This window comes from Corvus cornix, chromosome 12 (genome assembly GCF_000738735.6).
Source record: "Corvus cornix cornix isolate S_Up_H32 chromosome 12, ASM73873v5, whole genome shotgun sequence".
NCBI lineage: Eukaryota > Metazoa > Chordata > Aves > Passeriformes > Corvidae > Corvus > Corvus cornix.
Genome location: NC_046342.1, coordinates 497767 through 521561, shown reverse-complemented (window position 1 = coordinate 521561; position 23795 = coordinate 497767). Strand labels below are relative to the sequence as shown.

General features: G+C 43.1%; 1 protein-coding gene across 5 annotated transcripts in view; it reads right to left on the bottom strand.

The window, feature by feature from the left end:
- Positions 1-201: 201 nt before the first annotated feature.
- FAM120A (family with sequence similarity 120A) overlaps positions 202-23795 on the bottom strand; it is a 49416-nt gene continuing 25822 nt past the window's right edge. For 2 of the 5 annotated variants that reach the window (XM_039559227.1, XM_039559228.1), the window contains exons 10-18: positions 21332-21506; positions 15376-15625; positions 14395-14509; positions 12357-12566; positions 11333-11516; positions 10326-10472; positions 8741-8882; positions 4609-4705; positions 202-2107 (exon numbers count right to left, since the gene is read on the bottom strand). In XM_039559227.1, coding sequence (XP_039415161.1) covers positions 1796-2107; positions 4609-4705; positions 8741-8882; positions 10326-10472; positions 11333-11516; positions 12357-12566; positions 14395-14509; positions 15376-15625; positions 21332-21506 — 1632 coding nt within the window. In that variant the 3' untranslated portion in view covers positions 202-1795. The remainder of the gene's footprint in view (positions 2108-4608; positions 4706-8740; positions 8883-10325; positions 10473-11332; positions 11517-12356; positions 12567-14394; positions 14510-15375; positions 15626-21331; positions 21507-23795) is intronic. The other 3 variants (XM_039559230.1, XM_039559229.1, XM_039559231.1) reach the window with 2 other exon arrangements.

Below are 23795 nucleotides of genomic sequence, written 5' to 3'. Positions count from 1 at the left end.
TCCACTGTCCCAGGCTGCTCTAAGCACTGTCCAGCCTGGCCTTGGACACTGCCAGGAATAGGGCACCCACAACCAATGGCCTCCTCTGCCTTGTAGGAGGACACCACAGATCCTGCCAACTCAACCACTTGACTTGGGCATAGGAAAAACTTTTATTTACATGTTAATTAAAAAAATACTTGACAAAAAAGGCATACAGTATTTTATACTAAAAGAATAAAGATTTTTATTAAGCACTGTAAGTTGCATTCAATAGCCTTCAAAGACACCACACCACAATCCATCTACAACCAGCCAAACCCAACAGTAGTTCATTCTTGCACAATCCATGAGTTGGGGCAGAACTCCCTTCAACTTACATTAAGATACCTACTTAGCTCTGGCGGGCAGGGAATGGGGAATTACACCTCATTTCTGATCACTAATGTGTGATGAAGAGCATCAGGAGAATTATATGAAAACGAATATAAAGAAATGATTCTGATTTTGAAGTACATTAAGTTTGGAAACACTAACAAAAACATCAAAATGATACAGGTATATTTGCTTATACTAAATTCTTGATGGGAAAGTTCTCAAGAACAAGCCATTTGTTTCCTGCTACAGAAGGGGGGTACTTTTTTTTTTGAAGATCAAAGCGTTTTTTTTTTGTTTTTCACAGAATTTCATATTTGCTAATATGAAGGCATAAAACAGCAACAGAGAACAATAATGCATACAGCAATGAGTACACCAGGGTAACGTTGATATTCAAAACGGCTAGATAATTTTTTTTTTAAAGTTTTAGAATAAATGCAACAGAGGTCAATAATCACAAAATTTTAAGGTTAGAGCAAGATCAGTCAATGACTAAACATAGTTAACATCTTTTATAGGACTATTACTGATTATTAGCTTTTTTTGTTTTGCAAATGGGCACAGTACTTGTAAGAATGGAAGAAAGAGGACAATAACATGCATAATATTAACTACACACTTTAAAAATCATGAACCATGCAGAAGTTTAGCTCAAATAGTAGTACTAATGGTCTACGTCTGATTCAAAACCACATAGTTCATTGATCACGGATGCATGGTATTAGTCACAAAAAGTTTCCCAACACATTGTGTTTGTTTTGAAAGGTCGTTTGCATCTTCTATGATTTCAAGTTTATCTCCGTTTAACTCGCTCGTAACATATGTATGATGTCTATTGAACTCAGCAGAACTGCAGTGTTACTGAGAATTGGTAGTTTCGAGAGTTTGCACATTTTTAACACAAAAGAACCACGGCAACGGTGATGAGATTTCAGAAAGAAAAAACTGTGGTTGTGCCTTTTTCCCCCCAGAATCATGAAATCAAAGCCTTAAAGAAAGCTTTATTGTGACACAGTAATGCAAAATCAAATATAATGGCATACATATGGTGCCAAGTACTAAAAATTATAGTTTTAAGCTATATATACTTAAAGACTGCCAAAATTTGTTTTCTTTATATTTCAAAAAACAAAACTACAAGCTTTTGTCATAACCAGTTTAAACTTTATGTATACTTCATTTTAAGTGCGGGAGTCAAATGCTCTTCATTCTCTTTTTTTTTTTTTTTGTTTTATTGTAGCATTTTGACTACAACTGGTTAAAACTAAAAAAATGTGTTGTTTAAATCTCTGACATCAAAGAGGGATCCGAATTTCCAAAGTCCTCATTTTTCTCTTACGGAAAGGAAAAAATGTACATAACTGTAGGCTCTCTTTCTTTCCAGATATTCCTAATCCTGACCCTTCCCAACATCCTTCACCCTCTATAAAAAATAAGTTTACTCTTCTTTTTTTAAGACAGTGGCCTCAAGAGCATCATCTTTATGGCAAACACTGTCTGCATTTAGTGCATTTAAGTGAGGATTCGTATTGCACATTTTAGAGTCATTACTCAAGGCACTTTCAGACTGATTGGAAGCCCTGATGTCTCCTGTATTCCCATTCATCTGGGAAGCTGGTTTTTCCTCAGTCACAACTCCATTTTCAGCCAGGGATCCATCTGAAGACACAAGTGAGGATTTAGATTCCTCGGATTTTGACTTAAGTTCTTTGGCTACTTCTTCTGCTGAAGCAGCGTAAGGAGGTTTGCCCTAGTTGTTAAAAAAAGAAGAGAATTACTGAAGAACCAGTGCTAAAAATGTATATAAATGTACAGTCTGATATAAGGACACTACAACAGGCAGCATGCAGGGCACAGGATCGTGAGTGAACACCAAATATTAGGCATTGCTGAAAGAAGTGGCCCACAAAATACACAGAGAGGATTTTCGGTGTTCCCCAGAGCCTTCTGATGCCCCCGGGGCAAATGCTTTAGTTTTAACTTCGATGTTGCCCTCCTTTCACAACATCAGAGCTACATAAATGTCTGAAACACCGAAACTGAGAATCAGTGTACAGCTGAACTCTACTTCTTGGTTCATGTGTGCTGTGATTCAGTGGCAGGATTCCGTGTTACTCAAATACAAACCTGACTGTTTCCAGCCAGTGTTTGGAGGAGTGCAGAGGCACCGTGCACTATTCCCTGCACCAAGCTATATGCTTCCAAGATTAGGAAAGGGTTTCATAAAAAAGCATATAGTAAAATCTTACAAGACTGAGTATAGCCATAAAAACCAGACTGATGCAGCATACAATTAGTTTTTAAGTATTTATAATTAATCTTAGCATTCCAGAAACATAATAGGCTTTAAACAAACCAAAATAAGCAGGTTAGGCTGCTAAGAAGCAGCATACCAGCCTGTCACACTGTTCACAAAGTCAAGTGCTAAGAAATGGCTTAAGACAGGGACACTTCCAACAGCAGCAAACAGCTTTGCAGTATAAAAACCTCATTTTTTACCTACTAGAACACCTGCTCTAAGCTGCTGAAGGATTTTACAGAAGGACTTTGCAGGTGAGTCAGAACTGCTGTTCTCCAGTATTCTCATTATCCAGATAATCACAATTCTCAGTCCCATTGCACAGGTATGGGATTGCATGTGAGGACAAGGGACACTGATCACTGCCAAGATGCCTCTTTATAGACATCCTTAAATTCAGCTTTCAAGACATGCTTTAGTTTCTTTCCAGGACAAGAGTGAAAGGCCTCATCTTGGGATAAAACAGACCAGTCTGATGTGTTGGATAAATCCGAACAGCTCGTTTTGGTCAGATTCCCAAGCTTTGGGGAGGAAGTGCCTCAGGCTGAGCCTGGCCTTACACAGGCACTGCCTCAGTGAGGCAGAAGGGCCGCTGGCACTGCCCAGCCTCACCTGGCTATCACAACCCACTCACGACATGGGAAGCTCTCCCTGCCATGTGCATTTTAAATCACCTTTTTTCTCTTCCTGTACAAGAAAATCCTATTGGGCCTTGATGACCACAAAATGCAATGAGCTCAGGTCCATAGAAAATGCCATTTACCTTTCTTCTCCAGGCACAATTTTACACACAGGTCCTTGTGATCACAAGTATTTACCATCCAAATTACATATCATTAATAAAAATGCAAATACCCAACCTTGATGGCATTTGTCAAGACACCTGCAGCTACCACCTGAACTACACTCCCATATGTACACCTGTAGTAAGCCTGGAGTATGTGGGAGCTCGTTTTCAGGATTTCCTTTATTTCAAAGCTTAAGGTACTCAGAAATTAGATGCTCTATTATTAACATAGTGGTTTCTCTTCTATTTAAAGATGTAAAGTTTCAGATCCACAGGTACATTTTAGACATATAGAGTCTGTGTACACAGAAATTTAACAAGGAAGTATTTGAATTTTTACACCTGTAAAACAGTAAGTTTTACTGGAAGTTAATAGTTGCTTCATTAACTACTGGAGAACATTCTCTCTCTTACTGTGTGACACCTGAAAACACCCCCCTACTCTCAGGTCTCCCTGACAAATGGCATGTCCATATGACGTATTTATTGTGGAAGTTTTTCCAGCTATTTACTACTCATTCATCCAAACTGCATAGCAGCCAAAACCATGGAAAAGGGAGGAAAACAGAGCTCTGAAAGCAACTGGCATCTCATACAGATCAGCAGTCTGCCTCAGCTATATTTGAAGGATCCATGGACTAGACAGAAGTCACGATCCACGGACGCTTGGCAGGGTGTCACCAGAAAGGAGCCTGCATGCTCAGGGGGCAAAGTCTGCTCTGCTATTCCCCAGAAGTTTAGAGAGACCTCTTAGATCTGGAGCATGGCAGCAGCAAAGATCCTTCACTGCTAGAAACTTTCCTTCATGAGGTTGGACCGTGGTCCCAGAAAAGAAATTGGGGAAGAGTGGGGGCAGGAGCAGAACTGCTAATTTGTTTCAGCTTTGTATTTCTCCCATTTTCTAAATTTTCTTCTACTCCCACGGCTGGTTAGAGCTGTGTAGGCACAGGATTCATGTCAAAATACATTCTTCCACGTCTGTCTTTAGAAGCAAAGTTTGCTTTAAGTGAGCTGTGACACCAGCCTGTCCTGTCACCGCTGTGCAGCTCACAGCTTCCATGAGTCGCCAGAAACACTTGTAGCTGTTAAAGTGGTGCTGGTCTGGAGTCCACCCCAGCCCAGCCTGTCACAGAGCGTGCTGCAGTCAGGCACATGGCTTCATTACCTGAATTGCTCCCTGGCTTTTATAACCTCGCCCATAGTACCTTCCACCTCTTCCAAAAGTTCTTATCACTGGAGTGGAGATAACTCCTCTAGGACGCCTGCAGGGGTGGGGAGAGGGGAGAGAATAAAACATAGATCAGTTTTGTTTACAACTCTTTACATTTAGTTTTGCTGGAATATTATTTTCCTATCTTTACTGTCTAGGGCCTGTCATCAACACGTCTTCCAAGAGGCAAGATGACTAATTCCAAATTGCAAGGTTCTATTGCTTGCAATTGTATCAAACCCAACAAACCTTTTGGGTCCGGAGCAATAAAATGTCTGTTTCTATAGTTCTCTTCTAAAGAAACAATAAATGATACTTTCAAGCTTTGCAGAAACATTTTCCACGTGTCAAATTATCCTCATGGCACTTTAAAACCAGAGCTCAAAATACTTTCACCTTACAAAAATAGCAATTTGAACAACAGAGAAGGCCATTTCCCCCATTTAATAACAGTTCCCCATATAAACACACAAGACAGACAGGATCTGATAAAAGAACGTGAGGCAAAATAAAAAAATCGCCTTGGTTTTGATGGGAGAATACAAAATTATCTAAGAAACTGAGGGAATAAAGGAGTTTCACCTGTATATGGCATGTGGCAATTGATAAGTTGGGATGCTTTCCAGTGGAGACTCCTAACTTAGACACATTAGGTGGTGATTTTTGGTGTGATTCAGTAAAGATTAGATCAGATAAAACCAAACTTCCTCACCTTGGTCTCAAGTTGTGCCTCAATTTTTACCTACTAGAATACCTGCTCTAAGCTGCTGAAGGATTTTACAGAAGGACTTTGCAGGTGAGTCAGAACTGCTGTTCTCCAGCATTCTCATTATCCAGATAATCACAATTCTCAGTCCCATTGCACAGGTATGGGATTGCACGTGAGGACAAGGACAAGGGGGGGTAGTTTAGATCAGATATATTTGGGAAAATTTGTTCAGAGAAAGGGTTGTCAAGCCCTGGCACAGGCTGCCCAGGGCAGTGCTGGAGTCACCATCCCTGGAACTGTTCACAAAACACGTGGATGCGGCACTTGCAGATATAGTTTAGGGATGAGCATGGTGGTGGGTATTACTGGGTTGACGGTTGGACTTGATGATCTTAGAGGTCTTTTCCAACTTTAACAATTCCAGAATTCAGCTACAACTGCTTTAATTCCATCATTTGCAGAAACTGAACTTCCTTATCATGTCAAGAATACCGTTGTCCTAAAAATTCTCTACTAGAAATACTGGTTTGCTCTAGAAGCATGGGAATGCCCTGTATTTCCTCTGGATGTGCTGCCCGATACTGGGAGGTCCTGGCGTGACACCTAACCCCACTGGGGCTGGCTGGAGCAGCCAGGTGCAGCTCAGGTCTCTGAGCTGAGTGAGGCTGAACTACCCAGGGGAGCGGCACTGGCCTGTGCCCCCCCAGTCTCCTCTCACATGCTGTGAATTCCCACACTGGGCAGTAAGAAATCGAATTCTGAGGTTTAGAAGCAACAGCAGAGAATGAAGACAGAAGAGTTGTGGTTTGAGAGTGAGTCCCTCTCACTGTGTTCCTTCCTTGCCAACCCCACTGGCTCTCTTTTTGCAAGGTCAAAGCGTGCCCTTCAAGGAGCTGAGAAGGGCTTTTCCCCCTCAAAATCACATTAAATATACTGATGGATCAAAGCCAATACAAAGCAGCTGCTATAATTTTACACAGTAAGAACAATATCTGAGCTCAGCATTGCAGAGACATGAGGCAATGGGGTGAACAAGCCTGACTCGATCCCCTCTGCTGAAGAGATAAAAATGGACTACTAGTGTGCAGAACTGGGCCATGAACTGAGACAACCTGCTGTGCTGTTTTGTACTGGTGACCTTTGGTAGGAAATAACCTCTGCCAACATGAACCTGTTGTTCAAGCACTGGAGATTTAGGCTGCGTATCAGCAAAGGTTCTTCCCCCAGAGGCTGCTGGGCACTGCCCAGGCTCCCCAGGGAATGGGCACGGCCCGAGGCTGCCAGAGCTCCAGGATCCTTTGGACACTGCTCTCAGGGACAGGATGGAGGTTGTCGGGGTGTCCTGTACAGGGCCAGAAGCTGGACTCCAGGATACCTGCAGCTCCTTTCCAACTCAAAATATTCTGTGGTTCTGTGATTCTGTCTTCGGGCAGAACCCTTAACACAAGCATGTTTTCCTATTGGTCCTATTTTAGTATCAACTGACCCAACAAACAGGTAAGCTGCCTGCAGTCATTTTCCCTCTGACCTATTCCAGTAACTCTACACGTGAAGAACGCCCTATCGGTGCTGATTTGATGGAGACAGGAAGGTCTGGCATTGACAGTTTTCCTGTCTCTGGGGTGACAACTTGCACCCAAACGTTACTGCCTTAAGACAGTACCTCCAACAAAAAGAAACCTCAGGTATTTTATCTCAAATCAAAAGCTACTACTGAAGAACCATACTTCTCTGTCATAAAGGTACTGGCAGGAGCCATGACACCCTTTCAGTGATCTGTTCACTTCCCAGATAAGGAGGATTCTCAGTTCCTGGCTACTGATGTTCTGCATGAATTCAGGTATTTCCCTGTTCAGGAGATGGAGGAACTGCTGTCCTGTGTTGATGTAACCCAGCTCCGAGCCCAGACCCTGCTCAGGGTGCTCTGGCAGACACTGGCTTTGGCAGGACACCAGCCATCACCAGCAGCACCTCCCCACACAGAGTGCAGGTCACTGGAAGAAGCAACCAGCTTCTGTTCATGTATCCTCATGAAAAATAGAACCGATGATCATCCAAGAACCTCATTTCACTGGTGAAAAAGGTTATTTTGTCTCCCGATACCCAAACAAGCCTCATGCCTCCTCACCTTTGCTCACTCCCACTGTCTCCAGATGCTGCTCTGGATCAGCACAGGGCTCCCAAAAACCCCCCCACGCCCGCACAGGTGCCTGACAGTTGTCTGAAACACCTAGATCAACACTCAATGCTTCTGTTTTGGCAGCTGAATCTCATTCTAGAGAAGTGAGCAGTCCTAGGTAAATGTGATCCCCTGGAAGGGTCAGCTCTGCTCCCACAGCACACCGTGGTGCCACTGAACCTGTTTGCATTTGTTTCCACTGCTCCTGCCTCTCCCTGTCCCCACAGCAGCTCCCATTCTCCCAGGCCTTCAGATCAACCCATCTCCTCACTCGGCCCAACACCAACAGGCTTTCCAACAGCTCTCCCTGGCTCCAGCATGAAGCTTCATAGTGCACATTGGAGAAAATTAACAGAGAGATGGAATTCATGCAGCGCAGCCTTTCACACTGCTGCTCCCTAGCTTGAGGTGGCAATAACTCCATCAGCTTTACTCTACTCCTGATACAGACACAATACATAAATCATGTTGCTTTAGGATTGTCTCCTGTAATAGACACGACCATAATTAAAGATAAGAGAGTTCTGTAAGGCACAGAACCAGCAATCCTATGGAAAAAATATAATCTTAAAAGTAATGAACTAGATACTTTTGTAATAAAGTACTTGGTTTTCAGACACGTTGTGCACCTGTAACTTCAGCTGTAGTGAAATGAAGTGGAAGAGCTGAAGAAATTAATATTCTTTTAAGCACACTTCCATCACAACTGTAACAGAGAACTATTGAACCTAGAAATGTCCTTCAGGTGTTTTCTGCTTCACAGGATTACATAATGTAGTTATTTAAAATGTTATCATGCTTCTTAATAAATGTCCTGCCACAAAAAAGAAAGGAATCAAATGTAATGCATCTACTGATTTCATGGGAAAGTCCCAAAGTCATCTCCTCATGCAAAATCAACCTCTGTGTGTGTGTATATATAGCTATACATACAAATATAGCTATATCTCTATGTATCTCAGATTGGGTATGAATTTTATTTACACATAGAAATGCTTATATCTATACAAATAACTGGCTAAAAAAGTTCTTAAAACGAATGCCAATGCTTTTCCTGAGTATTTGGTGGGTATAATTGACCCAGTGTGTCCTACAGTGTGTCATATGCAATCTCTACTGCCTCCAACTTTTCCCTGTTGTCCTTGTTTCCCCAATCATTAAATCCCACATGAGAAGCACATTCCCAGGCCGGCACTTACCCTCTGGCTGGTCCTCCCACGGACACCACCTGCAGAGGAAATGGCCCTCTCCCCCCTCGTCCACGTCTGCTTCCAGCCCAATGGCCGACTACAGTGCCGGCAATTTCAAGTTTCCCTCCCTGAGAAGGAATAGGTTGGACTCCTGCACATAAAAGCAAAACCAAACTTTGATCTTCACAATCATCACAGTAAAGCTCCAAATGAACGGAAAGCTGGTTTGCCCAGATTTCACCACATATCCCATTTCCTCTATGGATACTGTGAGATTATTGCTCATTTTGCAGTATTTCAGAAGTGTTAGAACTCCAAGAGTGTTTCCCCCACCCCTTTTTAAAAATAGATATGAATTCTGAAAAGAAAAATAATCTGACATGAATGCTTCAGTTTCAGTAATTAAAAATATACTTGAGATAAGCCTCAAGAAACAAGGGGAATTTTACAAGCTGGATGAAGATTGCTTTCTTCCTGCACTTCTAATGAAGAAGAAATTCTTGCAGGTTCAAGGCACATTTTAGCCAACAGCAAGTATCAGAATAGACCACACAGATTATATTGGCAATAAAGAACTTACTAGGCAGGATAAGCTGTACTAACACTAAGTTGCTATAAAAATGTAGCATTCGAACAGATCTGGTTTAAAAGGTGGGTTTATCCTTCCCCCTCCAAGAAGGCAGCTAAAATTACAGTTGTCTAAGATGCAACTGTAGCTTCTGTTCAAGTTGCTTATGTCTTCATAGTGTTCTGCCCTGAAAAATCAGCTCTGGGGCATAACACGTATTTCAAGAAATCCAGGTATGTGAACTGAGCAAGATGTTACTGGTAAGACCATCAGCACCAAAAGGGTTACAAACCACAGCGTTTACGCAGCCATAATTAGTCTCCAGTGTTAATAGGCTGGGAACTACACTACTGATTACATCCAGAAGGTTCCTACTTCCCTGTGCAAGTCCTTGAGCTCCAAATGCAGATGGTTTGCAGGGCCAGAGTTATTCACACATGAAGCATTAGAGGTATGTTTGCTCTTAGGATAAAAGTTTAGAGGCCAGAAAGAACAGCTAAATACGTGGGAAAAATTTACCCTAAATAGGTTTCCATCATCCCACATCATACAGGAAGTGAGCATGGGCACACAGGTAGGGAAGTAAATCCCACTCCTGTGTCCATGCCAGCACTGATGCCAGCAAAGAAGGGCTCAGCAGTAATACCAAAGTCAGTAATTTCTAGGCTGGGTCTTTGCAAAAAGCTCAACTGCCCCCAGATTTTGGAAAATCCCTGTTAATATAGAGGCAGAGGCCAGTGGGTTACTGATGCCCTCTTCGCCTGTGGGAGCACAGGAGACAACCTGCCCCGCTGGGTCTCGGGCTCTCCTGTATTTGGAGGAGGGTTTCTAGGCACGAGGAGGGCTGGCGCCGGGGGCTTGCGGCAGGGACGGGGAGCAGAGTGGACAGCAGCCCAGGCAGGCTCTAGAGAGGGAAGCTGAGACAGTTAGGCAGACAGGGAGTCAGTAGGAAAGCCTCAGACCAAACCGTACAGTGGAGGAAGCCGTTGCCAGAAGCTCTAAGAGAAGGGGTTTGGGTATAATTACCGCCCTGAAACTTGCTAGTCCTGTTGCTGTCATTGCCAGAGAAGGCTCCGGAGTGTCCTGCTGCTGCCGCCACCCGGAAGGCCCGGTAAGCGCCTGTGGCTACTGTTTCCCCATAAGGGCCTCCGAAGCCATAGACTCCTGTTAGACCCAGGGTAAAGAAAGACAGGGGAAAAGCTGTGAGGGGGCCAGGCAACCAGGAAGGCCCCAGCAGAGAGGTTGCTGCCTCCTTCCACCCTTCCAGAGCCAGCTGGGAGGGCTGCGCTCCCGCGGGCCGGGCTCCTGTGGGCAAAGCTGCAGCACCGCACCAAGAGAGCCCTGGCAAAGGAGTCCTGCTGTCTCAGCCAGCAGGGAGTCTCTGCTGAAGGGCAGGCCTTGGGGCTTGGAATGGGATCCCAACTCTATGGTGTTGTAAAGGCTTGTGACAGTTTTTTGGCAGTGAGGTCTGGTGGCTACAGTCATGGCACCCTGGAATGCCAGTGTCCAGTATCCATACACCTATGGAGCTTGGTACGGGAGAGATTTTGAGGAAGGGAGCAATTCTAAGAGGAGCTTGGAATGGTTATGTCAGTATTTACACTTGAGGGTGCCAATGGTTATATGACTGTAGCAAAACACAGAGGAGTGGGGAGGGGGAAAGGTTGTCTTCAACCCTGGCAGTTAAACTGTGTCTGTTAATTTATAAATGTTTTGAAGCGATTTACTGTGCAAATCAGAGCCTTTTCATACCACCCAGTGTCGATCCATTGCTCTTTTTTCTAGTTCTACAACAACAGTAAAAATATTTTGATCTGGCACAGCTACTAAAATCCCGATGAAAATACGCAGCAATACGGCACATTCCGTATCACTGGGCTAATAAAAGCAACCCCAAAATACAGTGATTGGCACATGCCAACACAAGCTGACCACTTGCTTTTATGTATTTTCCCTATGAAATTGAACAGGGTTGGTAGTTTTGGGAATGGGCAAGGTAAGGTAACGTGTGGCACCGCTGTCCCATCACTTACCAGCAAAGCCTCTCCCCCTGCCCTGAGGTGGTGGGACTGGCCCAAAGTGTCGAGGATACATAGAAGCTGGATAGAAAGGCATGGCAGGTGGAGGTGGGAAAGGGAGAGGATGGTTCTGCCTGGAGAAATTTAATCCTTCTAGGATGCTCTGACGCATCTTTTCAACCTTGGCTGCCTGCTCAGCCTAGGAATAAAGAGAAGGTCACAGAAGGATGTTAAAATTCTCATTTCAATTGAATAAAGCTACTTTAACACAACAAATTCAAAGAAAAACACAAAGTAATGGAGGAGAATCATCATCCTAAACCTAGGCTGCAAACCAGAGTCTCTGCATACAGGCTGAAACATGCCTGGAGGGTAGCAACCCTGCGAGGAACCACACCATCAGTGGCAAAGCTAGGATCAGCTTCCCTCAAGTCAGAAAGGACAAGGGATACAATTTCATACCTTTCAAAAAGTTAAAAACAAAAAAGGTTTGGGTTATTCAGTAAACCGTTTTATCCGTTTCCTGGTTTTACAGTTACATAGTAATTTTGCATCATTTGGATACAACAAAAGTCTCCTTCATTTGTATTTTAAGATGGTTTTAAGAAATGTGAAAAGATTTTGAGCTGAGGACCCCAAGAATGACTTCACAGTCTGTAAAATCAGCTAGACATCACCAATTTTCTTTCACTACAAAACCAGTGCAGCTTAGTCCTTTGGACAGGCTGACCCAAAAAGATGGGACTTGAACAAATGAGCAGAGAGTTTCCAACTTGGCCATTCATATCAGTGTTTCATTTTTCAGACAGAAAAAAAAAAAAAAAATCAAGTTCAAGTTGATGCCCTTCTTCCAAATCCACCCAACTGCCATCCTACTCATCAAGAAATAAGGGATTAAACAGCAAACCCCAGCCATTAGCCATTCTCCTCATATTTGCCTTTAAAAGCAGAGATGACACATGAAGTGAATGATGACAACCCACCCCATGGAACCCTTGTGGGCACATGGGACACTCCATCACCCTGCACAACTACACACCTGACCATCACAGAGGTCAATGAGCGGAACTTTCTCCCGGCTTGCTTTGATGAGCTTGGTCTGGAATAATTTCCCATCAAAATACATCCAGGGACAGCAGTGCTCCCACGGAATTGGCTGTCCGCAGGCGTCGTTGGCAAAAAGAGCCATATCCACACCACTCATGAAGAGAGCTGACAGCTGGATTCCGCGGGGATCCAAATTCTCAATCTGTTTAAAAACATGGTAAATTTAGTAAGATTGCAATGAGATGTAATTCAAAGTTATTCCAATAGTTACATTCTTTTCAAAACTCTTGCAAACAGAGGGATTTTAAAAGGTCATCCAGACTTTCAGAAGTTTGAGCAGAAGAATGCACCGGAACCTCTCGCTTGTGCATGCAGAGCTGCCATCTTCAGGAAAGCTGTGGTCCCATCCACCTGCTCTGGAGGCCAGAGATAAACACAAACCCCTGTTTTCTCAACACAAAGCCCAGGAAACTATTTCTAAAGAGACTTACAGGAAATTAGCACTAGAAAACTTCATCAAAAATTTTAGTCCAAATTCTATAACACATCTTCTGAGATGTGTTATAGAACATCTCAGGAATGACCTCAATGCAAAAGTCCATTTTTCTTCCCATGTAACACATTTCCTTCTGAACTCCTTTATAATGGATTTTCTATTAGTTTGATTCAAAATTTTGCTTTAAGAACACAAAGTAGTGTTTATGCATACAACAGCTTTATTTAGGATGCAGGATAGAGACATAAAGGTAGAATTAAACAGTGAATAATAGGTAGTGGTCAAAGCAAAAAAGGATTTGCTTGCAGCAAGTGTATTTTTAGCTCTGGCGTAAGAAAATATCACTACTGGTGTTCTCTGAAATACTTCTCAAAATATCAGCCCTTGCTTGGGAACATTTTCAAGACCTTGGTATTAAATTTTAAAATTAAACTCCATTACCACCTTCCTTATGCATAAACAACCTTTAAGAGCCCAAAGACTATCCCGCTCATTTTGCAGATACATAGCTGGGTTCAAATCCAGCTGCTCTTTCTGTCTGACCTCACAAGCTGCTTCCTGTGAAGACAGTAACAACCCTGAGGGAGTTACTGCATCTTCCAGTTAACCGACATATCTTATGGAAGTAATCTGCATCACTTTATGTATGATCGAAAAATAAAACAATTACTATTAAACCAAAACATTATTAGCTCGTCAGCTCGTCAGAAAAGAAAATAGCCACGTGCTTGCTTTGAGAATCCTCTTGCAGATCTGGCATCAGTGACAAAATATTCCTTGGAAAAAAGCCCAATAGTTAGAATCTGCATGAGCCTAATTACTGTTTCTCCTGAGAAGAGGGGTGCTAGGATTGCTGCTCATGTCCGTGCCCCTCCACAGGGTGTACCTGTAAACATGAACCAACCTGGGAAACAAGGGCCACTTCCTCCCTGCTGCTTTACACTGTGTACCTACAGCAAGAATACCACACTAACTAGCAGTTAGCCAGCAGTATTTACTTCATGTAACACCACTTTGAGATTTTAACTTTTAAAATCCTCAAAATAATGATTTCTACAATTCTGAGAATTCACAAACTATTTTACTTGTTTCTCCTGCATTTTTCCACTCAAGATTATATAAGGCTCCATTTTTACACTTAGCTGAAAAAATCTTTTGAATGCTGAATCATAAGAAAATACCCAGGTTAGTGTTTGAAAACAGCCACACTGAGAAGCAGCATCTGTTTTCCTTCATCTTTTCAATGGAAGCACAGTCTTTGAACTTCCAAGACACAATTACTTAATGAATTGTGAGAAAAGGTTCTGCAGCATAGGACATGTTTAGGATTTTAGTTACCTTTCTGATTAGTGAAACAGAATGGATTATGAATCTCTGCAACACTTCAAGCCACTAAGATTAATATTTTGGAAAGTATAGGTGATTGTGCAAGGCTTTCAGTGAGACAGGCACATATAAATCAGCCACTACAGTTAATTCCCAGATCAGCTGGAAACTAATCTCTTAAATTATGTAAGATATAGTTAAGAATTACCTTGAGTTCCTGAAGCTGGTCAGGTTCATAGAGCTTTGGAGACAATGCTTGGGCAAGGAAAGCATCGAGTTCCTGGCGACGCAGGATGCGCACCCCCGGCCACTGTACCATATACCTGTAAGGGAAGCACGTCCTGTCAGTGGCTTCTTAATGGGCAAGTCTGAAATCCCCAGTGTATGTACAGAACATGTGACAGGAGAGAAACATGCTGTGCCACTGAAAAGAGGACCTTTAAGATACCACTTTTTTTGCATACTAACTATTCTATAAGGAGAAATGGTGTTTTAGTGCTCAAAAGGCAAGGTGAAGTTCAATAGAACCAAAGACAAATTTCTATTTATCACTCTCAAAAATGGCTTAAATTTTACCATGTGTAAGATGCTAACCTTGGATTCTGAAAGAATTACACGCTAGTTGTCTTAAATAATTACCCCAAATGTAAGCATCTCCCAATTCCTCTGTCAATTTTCAATCTGAAAATTAAACAGTTCAGGATTTTGGACTTTGTGACTTTCTCTCTGGAAAGCTGAAATACAGAATTAATACTTCTACTGTTGATTATCATCACCTCAACTGGATGAGTAATTCTAACTCAGGGAGCTCCACACACCACAGGCATCATCCCGCAAGCTCTGCATCCTGATAAGCTGCTATGCAGCTTTCTCTGAACGACTCTCTTCTGCTGTGCAACTTCACCCACACAAGCCTCTGAGGCCCCAAAAGTTGGTTTTTTACTGAGCTGAAGCTTCGAGTACACTAAGGAAGAACTAATTCAAAGGATACAGCCTCTTTGCAACAAAAGATCTTTTTTGTCTTCCCGTCAATCCTTTGGAGACTGACAAAGAACTACACAACATGCTATTCTATAACCAAACCAAACCCCCTCTCCCAGTGAGGCTGCAAATACGAATTAACACTTTGCACAGAGATCCCACAGTAGAACCTTTCCTCGGCTCTGATTTCCCTGGAGGTGACACTGACCTCAGCACACAGCAGAGCACCATAAGATGAGTGGGCACATTAGTTGGGTTGAGCATTGCTGGTGTGTCTGATCGCATACAGGCCAGAAACGCCCTCATCCGTCGGTTCTTGTCTTCCACGGCTTTGCCCAGCCACAGCTTCTTCAGGTTTGGGCAGGTCCACTCTCTGAAGGCCAGGGCTTCCACCAGCTCAGGGGTCTGAGGAGATTTGCCTTTGTAAGCAGCCCATTCCTTAATTATCACCGGTGAAACTGCAGAACGGCAACACCAGAAAGAAATCATGCTGAGCTAATGCTTCATATTCCAGCATTTATTTCAAACTTCACATGCAAGAGGTTTTGATTCAAAAAGCATCACTTTGAGACTGCAATAGTGTGCTGGATTACACTGCCAAACTGGTAATTCAAACCCTGCATGAAATATCCTTTCATTGTGATCACTGACAAATTAAAGCGTAGACAGACATGCATACACTAGGAATGTCGTGCTAATATTTTCAAATTAATATACAACATAAAGGAAATACACTATTTTTCTAAAACAAACAGCACAATTTCCCCTGGAAATGTCCAAGGCCAGGGTGGACAGGGCTTGGAGAAACCTGCTCTACTGGAAGGTGTCCCTGCCCATGGCAGAGGATTGGAAATGGATGATCTTCAAGGTCCCTTCCAATCTGAACCATTCAGTGATTTTAACTTAAAAATGCAATTTTCCCCTTAAATACCTGTGTCATATCTGTGTGTGATCATACTGTCATATCCAACAGTACTTGTGTGTGATCAGAAACTTACAGTGATAAATAAAAATAGTACATAAACACAAATATATCCCATATGTGCTCTTTTAAGAACAGTATGATCCTAGTGATTTTATCTGAATCATATTTAAACCTGGTATTATTATACTTGTCTGTAGCTGTTCAGTTACTACAATGGAATGAGATCTCAAATACAGGTGGGTTTGGAGTTCTTCTCCCTAAAAACGTTACAAAACATCACTTTACATAAACCTCCCCATTTATTGCACTGCTGTCTATGAAGAGGTTAGTGGCTTTGTGCCTAAGCTCCCTTTCATCCACATCAGCACGAAGACAGTTCACTCTACATTGCTGCTAAATCATCTCCCTTCTATTTGAAGACAACCAGAACAGAACACAAGTTCAAGTCAAGGCTGAGACACGATACCTTTGGCCTTGGAGCAACCCCGAGCCTGACACAGTTCACAGCGTGCCTGCACCCTAACTCTGAGCCCAGTTATGCAGTGTGGAAAGGTTCAAGGAACTTGTTAGTGCAGGTTCAGGTTACAGCCTGGGGAGATTCCCTGCGGGAGCCCAGACCTGCTCTTTCTGCTGGAAATCCACTGGATACAGCCTGGGGAATGCATCCTTCTGGTGCCAGCACAGGCCTACAGCTACAAAGCCTCCTTCAGCAATGGGGCAGCAGCCCAACGTGTGATTGTATAGCCAGGGGCAGGCAAACCATGGCACAGGTGATGGTCAGGACTAAAGGAAGAAACTCTAGAACACCCCAAAAGGCTCTCCTGCTTTTCGGGAATAAACCCAGCCTAGCATTAGTTACCCTTCACAGAGCTCAGGGCAGTTTTACAAAGATCACACGCAACAATGCAAATAAACATTCTGACATATTTAGTTGGTTGCCTCACTATAAAATCATGTTCTATTTTGGTTGCTCCCAGGTTTTATCCACCACCACGCTCTAAAGATGGGCTCCAAGAGCCAGCAGAGCTACCCTGCCCTGCTCATCTCTCCGGGTTTCTCTGCTTGCTTAGGCCCAGAACAGCAAACACAAACAAAAGGATGTATTTTATGTGGGCTTTCAACCCTACTGTAATTGCTTTAGATATCAGAAGTAATGCTGTACACACCACCAGTGTTTCCCTGATGTTTCTTTCACTTACACTGAACACATAAAGACCTTAAGCTTAGAAGAAGAGAATGTTTTACATCTATGTTTTCTATCTTAGGTTTCAACACTCAAATCTGGTTCAAAGCTTTTAATCTGTGGATGAGAACCTCCATGGCTCTGTGACATGAAGGCCACAGGAAGAACACCTCAGCCTGTTCTTCAGGCACATGCTACAGAGGTCACACTAGAGATCTGCACTGGCTTCTACATTGTGCTAAACAGTAATAATATACAAGACCCCTAGAATGGCTGGAGTGGAAACAGACCCTAAAGCCCACCCCTTAAAGTTCCATCCCCTGCTGTGGCAGGGCAACCTGTGCCAGGGCCTCACCACTCTCACAAGGAAGAATTTCTTCCCAATATCCCATATTTGCCCTCTGGAAGCCATTCCCATTGTCCTGCCACTCCAGGCCCTTGTCCAAAGTTTATCTCCAGCTCTCTTGGAGTCCCGTTAGGTACTGGAAGGGGTTCTAAGTCTCCCTGGAGCCCTCTCTTCTCTAAGCTAAAGAGTCTTCCCAGAGTGTCTCTGTAACAGAAGTGTTCCAGCCCTCAGAACATCTTCATGGCCTTCTCTGGACTTGCTTCTCCAGGTCCATGCCCTGTGCTGAGGACCCAGAGCTGGATGCAGGTAACCATGCTTCTTGTGGAAAGGTTTAACATGAAGGTTTATCTAGTGGGCTGGAATACAGTTTCCTCTCTGAGTGACGGGGACGAGGAATTGCAGCTGAATCCATTGACAAGCAACTGTAGCACTGTCCATCCAAAATCAGCATTTAACCTAACAGATGAATTCAGGACTTGTCCATATCCACTAATTTGTCCAGGGCATTTCTTAAACCTTTGACAAATCTGTACTGAGACTGCTGCCAAACTCACTGCATCCTCAGCTGCCAGAATCTCTGTCCTCACAGGGACCTATGGCATTTTCTCCCATGACTTCCACTGAGAAATGAGCAGTGCCTACCCTGAAAACTACGTTGACTACAACTAGGATCAGCCCCATTATAACGTTCAGCCCCATTACCATGGTGATTCTACTGTTTTCATACCAACCTCATCCTACTGCTCATCAGCAGGTTTGAATACCCACAGAGGCCCAAGGCACCACACAATCTATGGACTTCTGCTTTCAACAGTGCCCTCACAACATGCTAAGGTCAATCCAAGCAAAGGGGGTCAGCATCAACCTGCACAACAGTAACCTGCCTGATGAACTTCTGAGTGCTGTTACAGGCTCTGAAGGCACCAGCCACAGCACCCCAGCAGAGCTCTGGTTGCCAAGCACAGCTCCAGTAGTTCTGGTCTTATTCATTAACTGTAATTTTTAACCTTACAATCCTTCCTGACAGCACAGCTTGAGCTCAGCACGCTTGATTTTGCACGAGGGCTACTGCCCAAGAGACACGGCTTTCCTCTTGGCAAGGCCAGCACCGGCTGAGTACATCCATGATGGGGAACAGCACATCACTAGGTGGCTGGGCTTAAAATAACAAACCTTGGGATCCAACCAGGAGCTCTGACAGCTTGAGCAAGTGTGCGTTTCGCCACTGAGCAGAAAGAGCAGATGGTTTCAGTACACACATGTATTTATCGGGACATGGAAATAACCTGTTTCAGAGCTTGACAAGCAGAGCAAGTTGAGACCCTTGGTTTCTACCCCCTCTGGGGGAAGGGCAGCACAGTCAGCACCGTGCCCTTGGCAGCCAAACACAGTCAGGCACTCTGTGACCCAGCCTCTCCTGTCCTCTGGGAGCAGAGACGAGGCCATGTACAGCAAAGGCATTACTTAGCAGACACTGATTACTGAGGAACACCACTGATTGCTGCTTCTGTTGTTTCTCATTGGCTTTTCAACTTCATACAAAAAATAATGATTTAGAAGACAAGAACCCATCCGTTTCATGAAAGACCCATTATCTTGCCATCTATATATTTAGTAATAATCCTGAGGTGTCAGTTTATTATGCATTTTTCCCAGCCTCCCATAACCCTCACATGCAATATCCTTGCCAATTATTCAGGCACTATTATTAAGTTGCCAATGTTAGGTTTGCACAACAAACATGACAGGATTTCCGATATTAATATTCATTACCTCTCTACATAAATCTTAAGGACTATTTACATTTCTTCAGAAACTAATTTCTTAATTCTCTTAACATATCTTAATCCCTAAATTTTCTCTTAATTGTCTTCATTACTGTGTTTCATAACTTACTCATTTTTGAGAGCAGCAAAATAATTTAGACACTGGAGCAGAATGAGCACCTAGTTCATTATAGCCTGGGTCCTCAGAAAAATTAGAGAGGGCTAATCAGTGCTTCAGACACTGTCCCCTCCTCACATCTTGGACAGACTGCCCAAGTCTTGCTGCTCTGTAAGAGAGCCAACCAAAATAAAGGCGTTCCTGCACCAGAGCCCTTTCATACCCCACACCTGCACAGCAGCCCCAACCCATCTTTACCGGCACTGCCAGCTTTGCAGCGAAGCAAGGAACTTCTGGGCATGTGTTCAAATTGGTTTTTGCTTTTTTAAGAGCTTGGTCAGTCCTAAGCTAGAAGTAGGTCAGTAGCTGAATACGTCCTACAGCAAGATTTGCCAGAGCTCCTGTAACTAAACCAAGTCAGCAGCAGTGTGCTTACCCTCCACTAAGAATAAACTCTGGAAAGCAGGATAAATGAAGAGAAAATAGAGATTATATAGGCTTCTCCAGCAGCCTACAGAGAACTTTCTAGGTTTACAAGATTAAACCTGAAGTGGACCTCCAGCATTCAGCTACTTCACCAAAAAACAGGCTGTAGTACACTTTTCAGGACAGAAGTCTCATGAGGATAAATGAAGACTGCAAATAAAATCACTGTTTTAATCCTCAAATAACCTTGTAACCCAAAATAGTACTATGCTGTGTGAGTTTTAAGAAGTAAGAAGTTTGTATGTGTGCTGAGGTATTATTCAAACAGGGTAAATACTGATTCCCACAAAGTAACTGGCAAAGATAAATGGCTTTTCAAACATCATTGGGAGATTATAATTTTCACTACAAATGTACAAAAACATTTCACAATTACAAATGGAAAGAGCAAAGGGAATGAATACAAAGTTTACAACTGATAATTATTTTTATCCTTTTACACACGAAACCTGTGAATGATGATTTCATACATTCCAAATATCTGATTCTTAGATTTAGCATAGTGACAGCAGACTCCTACATTTAAATACTTGTGCTGCTGGTGCCATGCACTGAATGCTTCAGCATTCCTGTAACCTTTATAAGCTGCTACTGCAAAGTTCAGTCATTTCCTTGCATGCATTTCATTATAACAAAAACACTCTAGAACAAGGACTAGAATGGTAGTAATTCCTGGAAACTGAAGACTTAAGAAGACAACTTCCAGATTAATGAGAAGATTAACATCCATCTCTCTGAACAAGTCAAAGGATCTTCTGACAAGGTTGCTTGCAAAAGTTTAGTCTGTCCTCACCCAGGTCTACCTTTGGTTACATTACACTCTGATTTCTGTGGGGTTGAAACTAGGTTTTTATATGCCAATACCTGAAATACACAAGATACTTACAAATTTCCCTGAGGTACCTTCAGGGACACATTTGGGAAGACAGGGCAAGTTAACCTGTGCACCTCTCATTTTTTAAAAACGCAGGGAGATTTGTATGCATGTACAGAGAACAGAAGTTTCCTAAAATCCAGTGCTGCCATACACAGAAATGACATCACAAGCTGACATCACTCACTGCAGGTCTGGCAGCAGCTTAAGCAGACATTCAAAGCCAAACCTCAGAGCTTGCTTAGAAATGGCAACATTTATAGTTCTTAAACTACAATAGGAAATAAAATTTCAAATTAACAATATCTTTTTCTCTTATCCATGGTATCCAATAAGCCCAAAATTCCTCTGGCATCAGCTACCCTGACAGGATCTTAGCAACAATTCCCATTCACATCACGGTACAAGCGGCTCTGAAACCACAGCAAAGGGAAGAGGAATAAAGCATGGGTTCTGCAGTACGTACATTCTGGTGGAAGTCTGTTCTTTCTAAAAGCAAGCCTTTCAGTTTTCTTTCTGCTTTCTGCCAAACTAAACAGGACTCCGTAAACATACTGACGCACTGGCCTATACAGGAGAGCAGCAGGAGGCAAGTCTTTGTTGGCTTCATCTTCTATAGAAACGGCAATTTTGATTTCACCCTTTGGCATGAAAGAAAGCAGAGAAATATGACATGTTACAGTGAACAAAAAGCACTTAGGTATGCACGGGAACCCAATCCAACCCTAATACACATGTCAGCTAGTCAAGACAAATGTGATTCAGTAATAAAGCGGATCTCAGCTTGGGGAAGGATTAACCCAGCCTGCCTCATTTCCTCCAGGTTCTGTTGCTTTCCTCTTTCCCTTCTCCATCACACACATATTTGTTTGTCTGGACTAGCTACATGTGAGGATTAACTAAATATTGTACTTTTAATACAGGCACTTGAAAAAACAGTACACATGGAAATAGAGCAACGTGCTTTTAGACAGCCAAACACATCTGAAGCTGATCTACATTTCAGGCAGTTATTTCAAAAAATATTCATGCTGTCTAAAAACACCAGTCTTTGCTGCAGGATTTGAAACAATATTGGGGACTCAATGTGAAAAACAATGCATGAGCACACCTGGACAAAACCACCTATCTGGGAATTACTCGAGTAAGGTTAGGTTTGAATACATGTATGCAAAAAATTTAGTGTTTTATACCTTTTAAGAAAAAAGCACGAAAGAACCTTCCAAGATTTTCTCTCAAAACAGCACTGTTTTCTATAACTGCATATCCAAACATGTTAGGATATTCTTGGAGAACAACTGACTGCACTGCCCCCAAAAATCAACCTTTATTTTTAACACTGACAAGAAAACACTCCATTGTGCTACTTTCTCTTAAAAAAAAACCTATTTAAACTATCCTAGTAATGAATCCTGAAGGTGACACCTTGAAGTGATTACATTAGGATATTGTCAGGTTTAACTTCGACAAAACTACCTTAGGTTTAAGGTTGTGTCTAAAAGGTCTCTCTCAGTAACAGCAACATAACCTGGAACACGTGCCCATTTCTGAAGAATCCCCATAATTCCACCACAAGGTTCAACAGCTCTGCACTAGGGTCACAGAGACCCTCTGCAGCTCCAGGCTGAGCCAGAGGGGCTGGAAAGGGCCCGGCAGGAAAGGCCCTGGGGGTGCTGGTGGCAGCAGCTGAACAGGAGCCCAGGTGGGCAAGAAGGACCAGGGCACCCAGGCCTGTTCCAGCCATGGTGGGGCAGCAGGACCAGGGCAGTGCCCATCCCCTGTGCTGGGCACTGGTGAAGCCCCACCTCAGCTCCTGGGGTCAGTTTTGGGCTCCTCACAACAAGAATGACCTTGAGGGGCTGGAGCATGTCCAGAGAAGGGAACAGAGCTGGGAAGGAGCTGAGGGAGCTGGGAAAGGGGCTCAGCCTGGAGCAAAGGAGGCTCAGGGGGGACCTTGTGGCTCTGCACAACTCCCTGACAGGAGGGGGCAGCCAGGGGGGAGTGAGCTCTGCTTCCAGGGAACAGGGACAGGACAAAGGAAATGGCTTTAGGTGGCAGTGGTGGAGTCCCCCTCCCTGGAGGGATTTAAAAGCCACGTAGATGGGGCAGCTGGGGACATGGTTCAGTGGTGGCCTTGGCAGTGCTGGGTTAGCAATTGTACTCAATGATCTTAAAGATCTTTTCTGACCTAAATGATTCTGTGATTCTGTGACTAAACATCAAGTAGTATTTAAACATGCTAAGAATATTTGGCTGTGCAAAGTGTGAAACAGACCTGACATCAATGGTCTTCACAGACCTTTTGATTCTTCACTTCTCTTTGACAAAAAAGTGTAAGAACATGACAGCAGCATGAGCTGTGGTACTAAACAAACAAATGGGAAATAGGAAATCCAAACCTCAACCTCGATGCAGTAACTTTTAGTTTGATGGATGTCAGACCTCCCTGCGGTCCTTATTGTCCTGATGAGGATTTTTAAGGTGAATAAAGGTTAACAGGAATGGGGACAGTGCCATTTTGCTAGCTGCTAGTACAAAAGGGATTTCTTAGAGCTGCTGTGTTTCTTTGGGGCCAGCTATCAGCAATGGGAGGGATCAGATGGGAGGGAAAACAATCTCAGTACTTCAGAACACTGAAAATAGAAAAGACTTGGCACAGACACCAAAGCACATGCACTGGAATTTTTAGATGGAAATGGACTCTGCATAAACATACACACAGAGACATATACACCTATGCATAGAGATATACGAATATCTGCATATAGCTGGGGAAAAAAAATTAATTTTGTAAATAAATACTTCTAATTATCGTAACCTCATATTTATTGGAACAATGTACCAGATCAGTGGTTAGAAAATGGGGGGAAAACTGGTTCAAAAGACTGAAAAGGGACCAGAACTTAGAGCATTAAAAACGATGTAAAAAT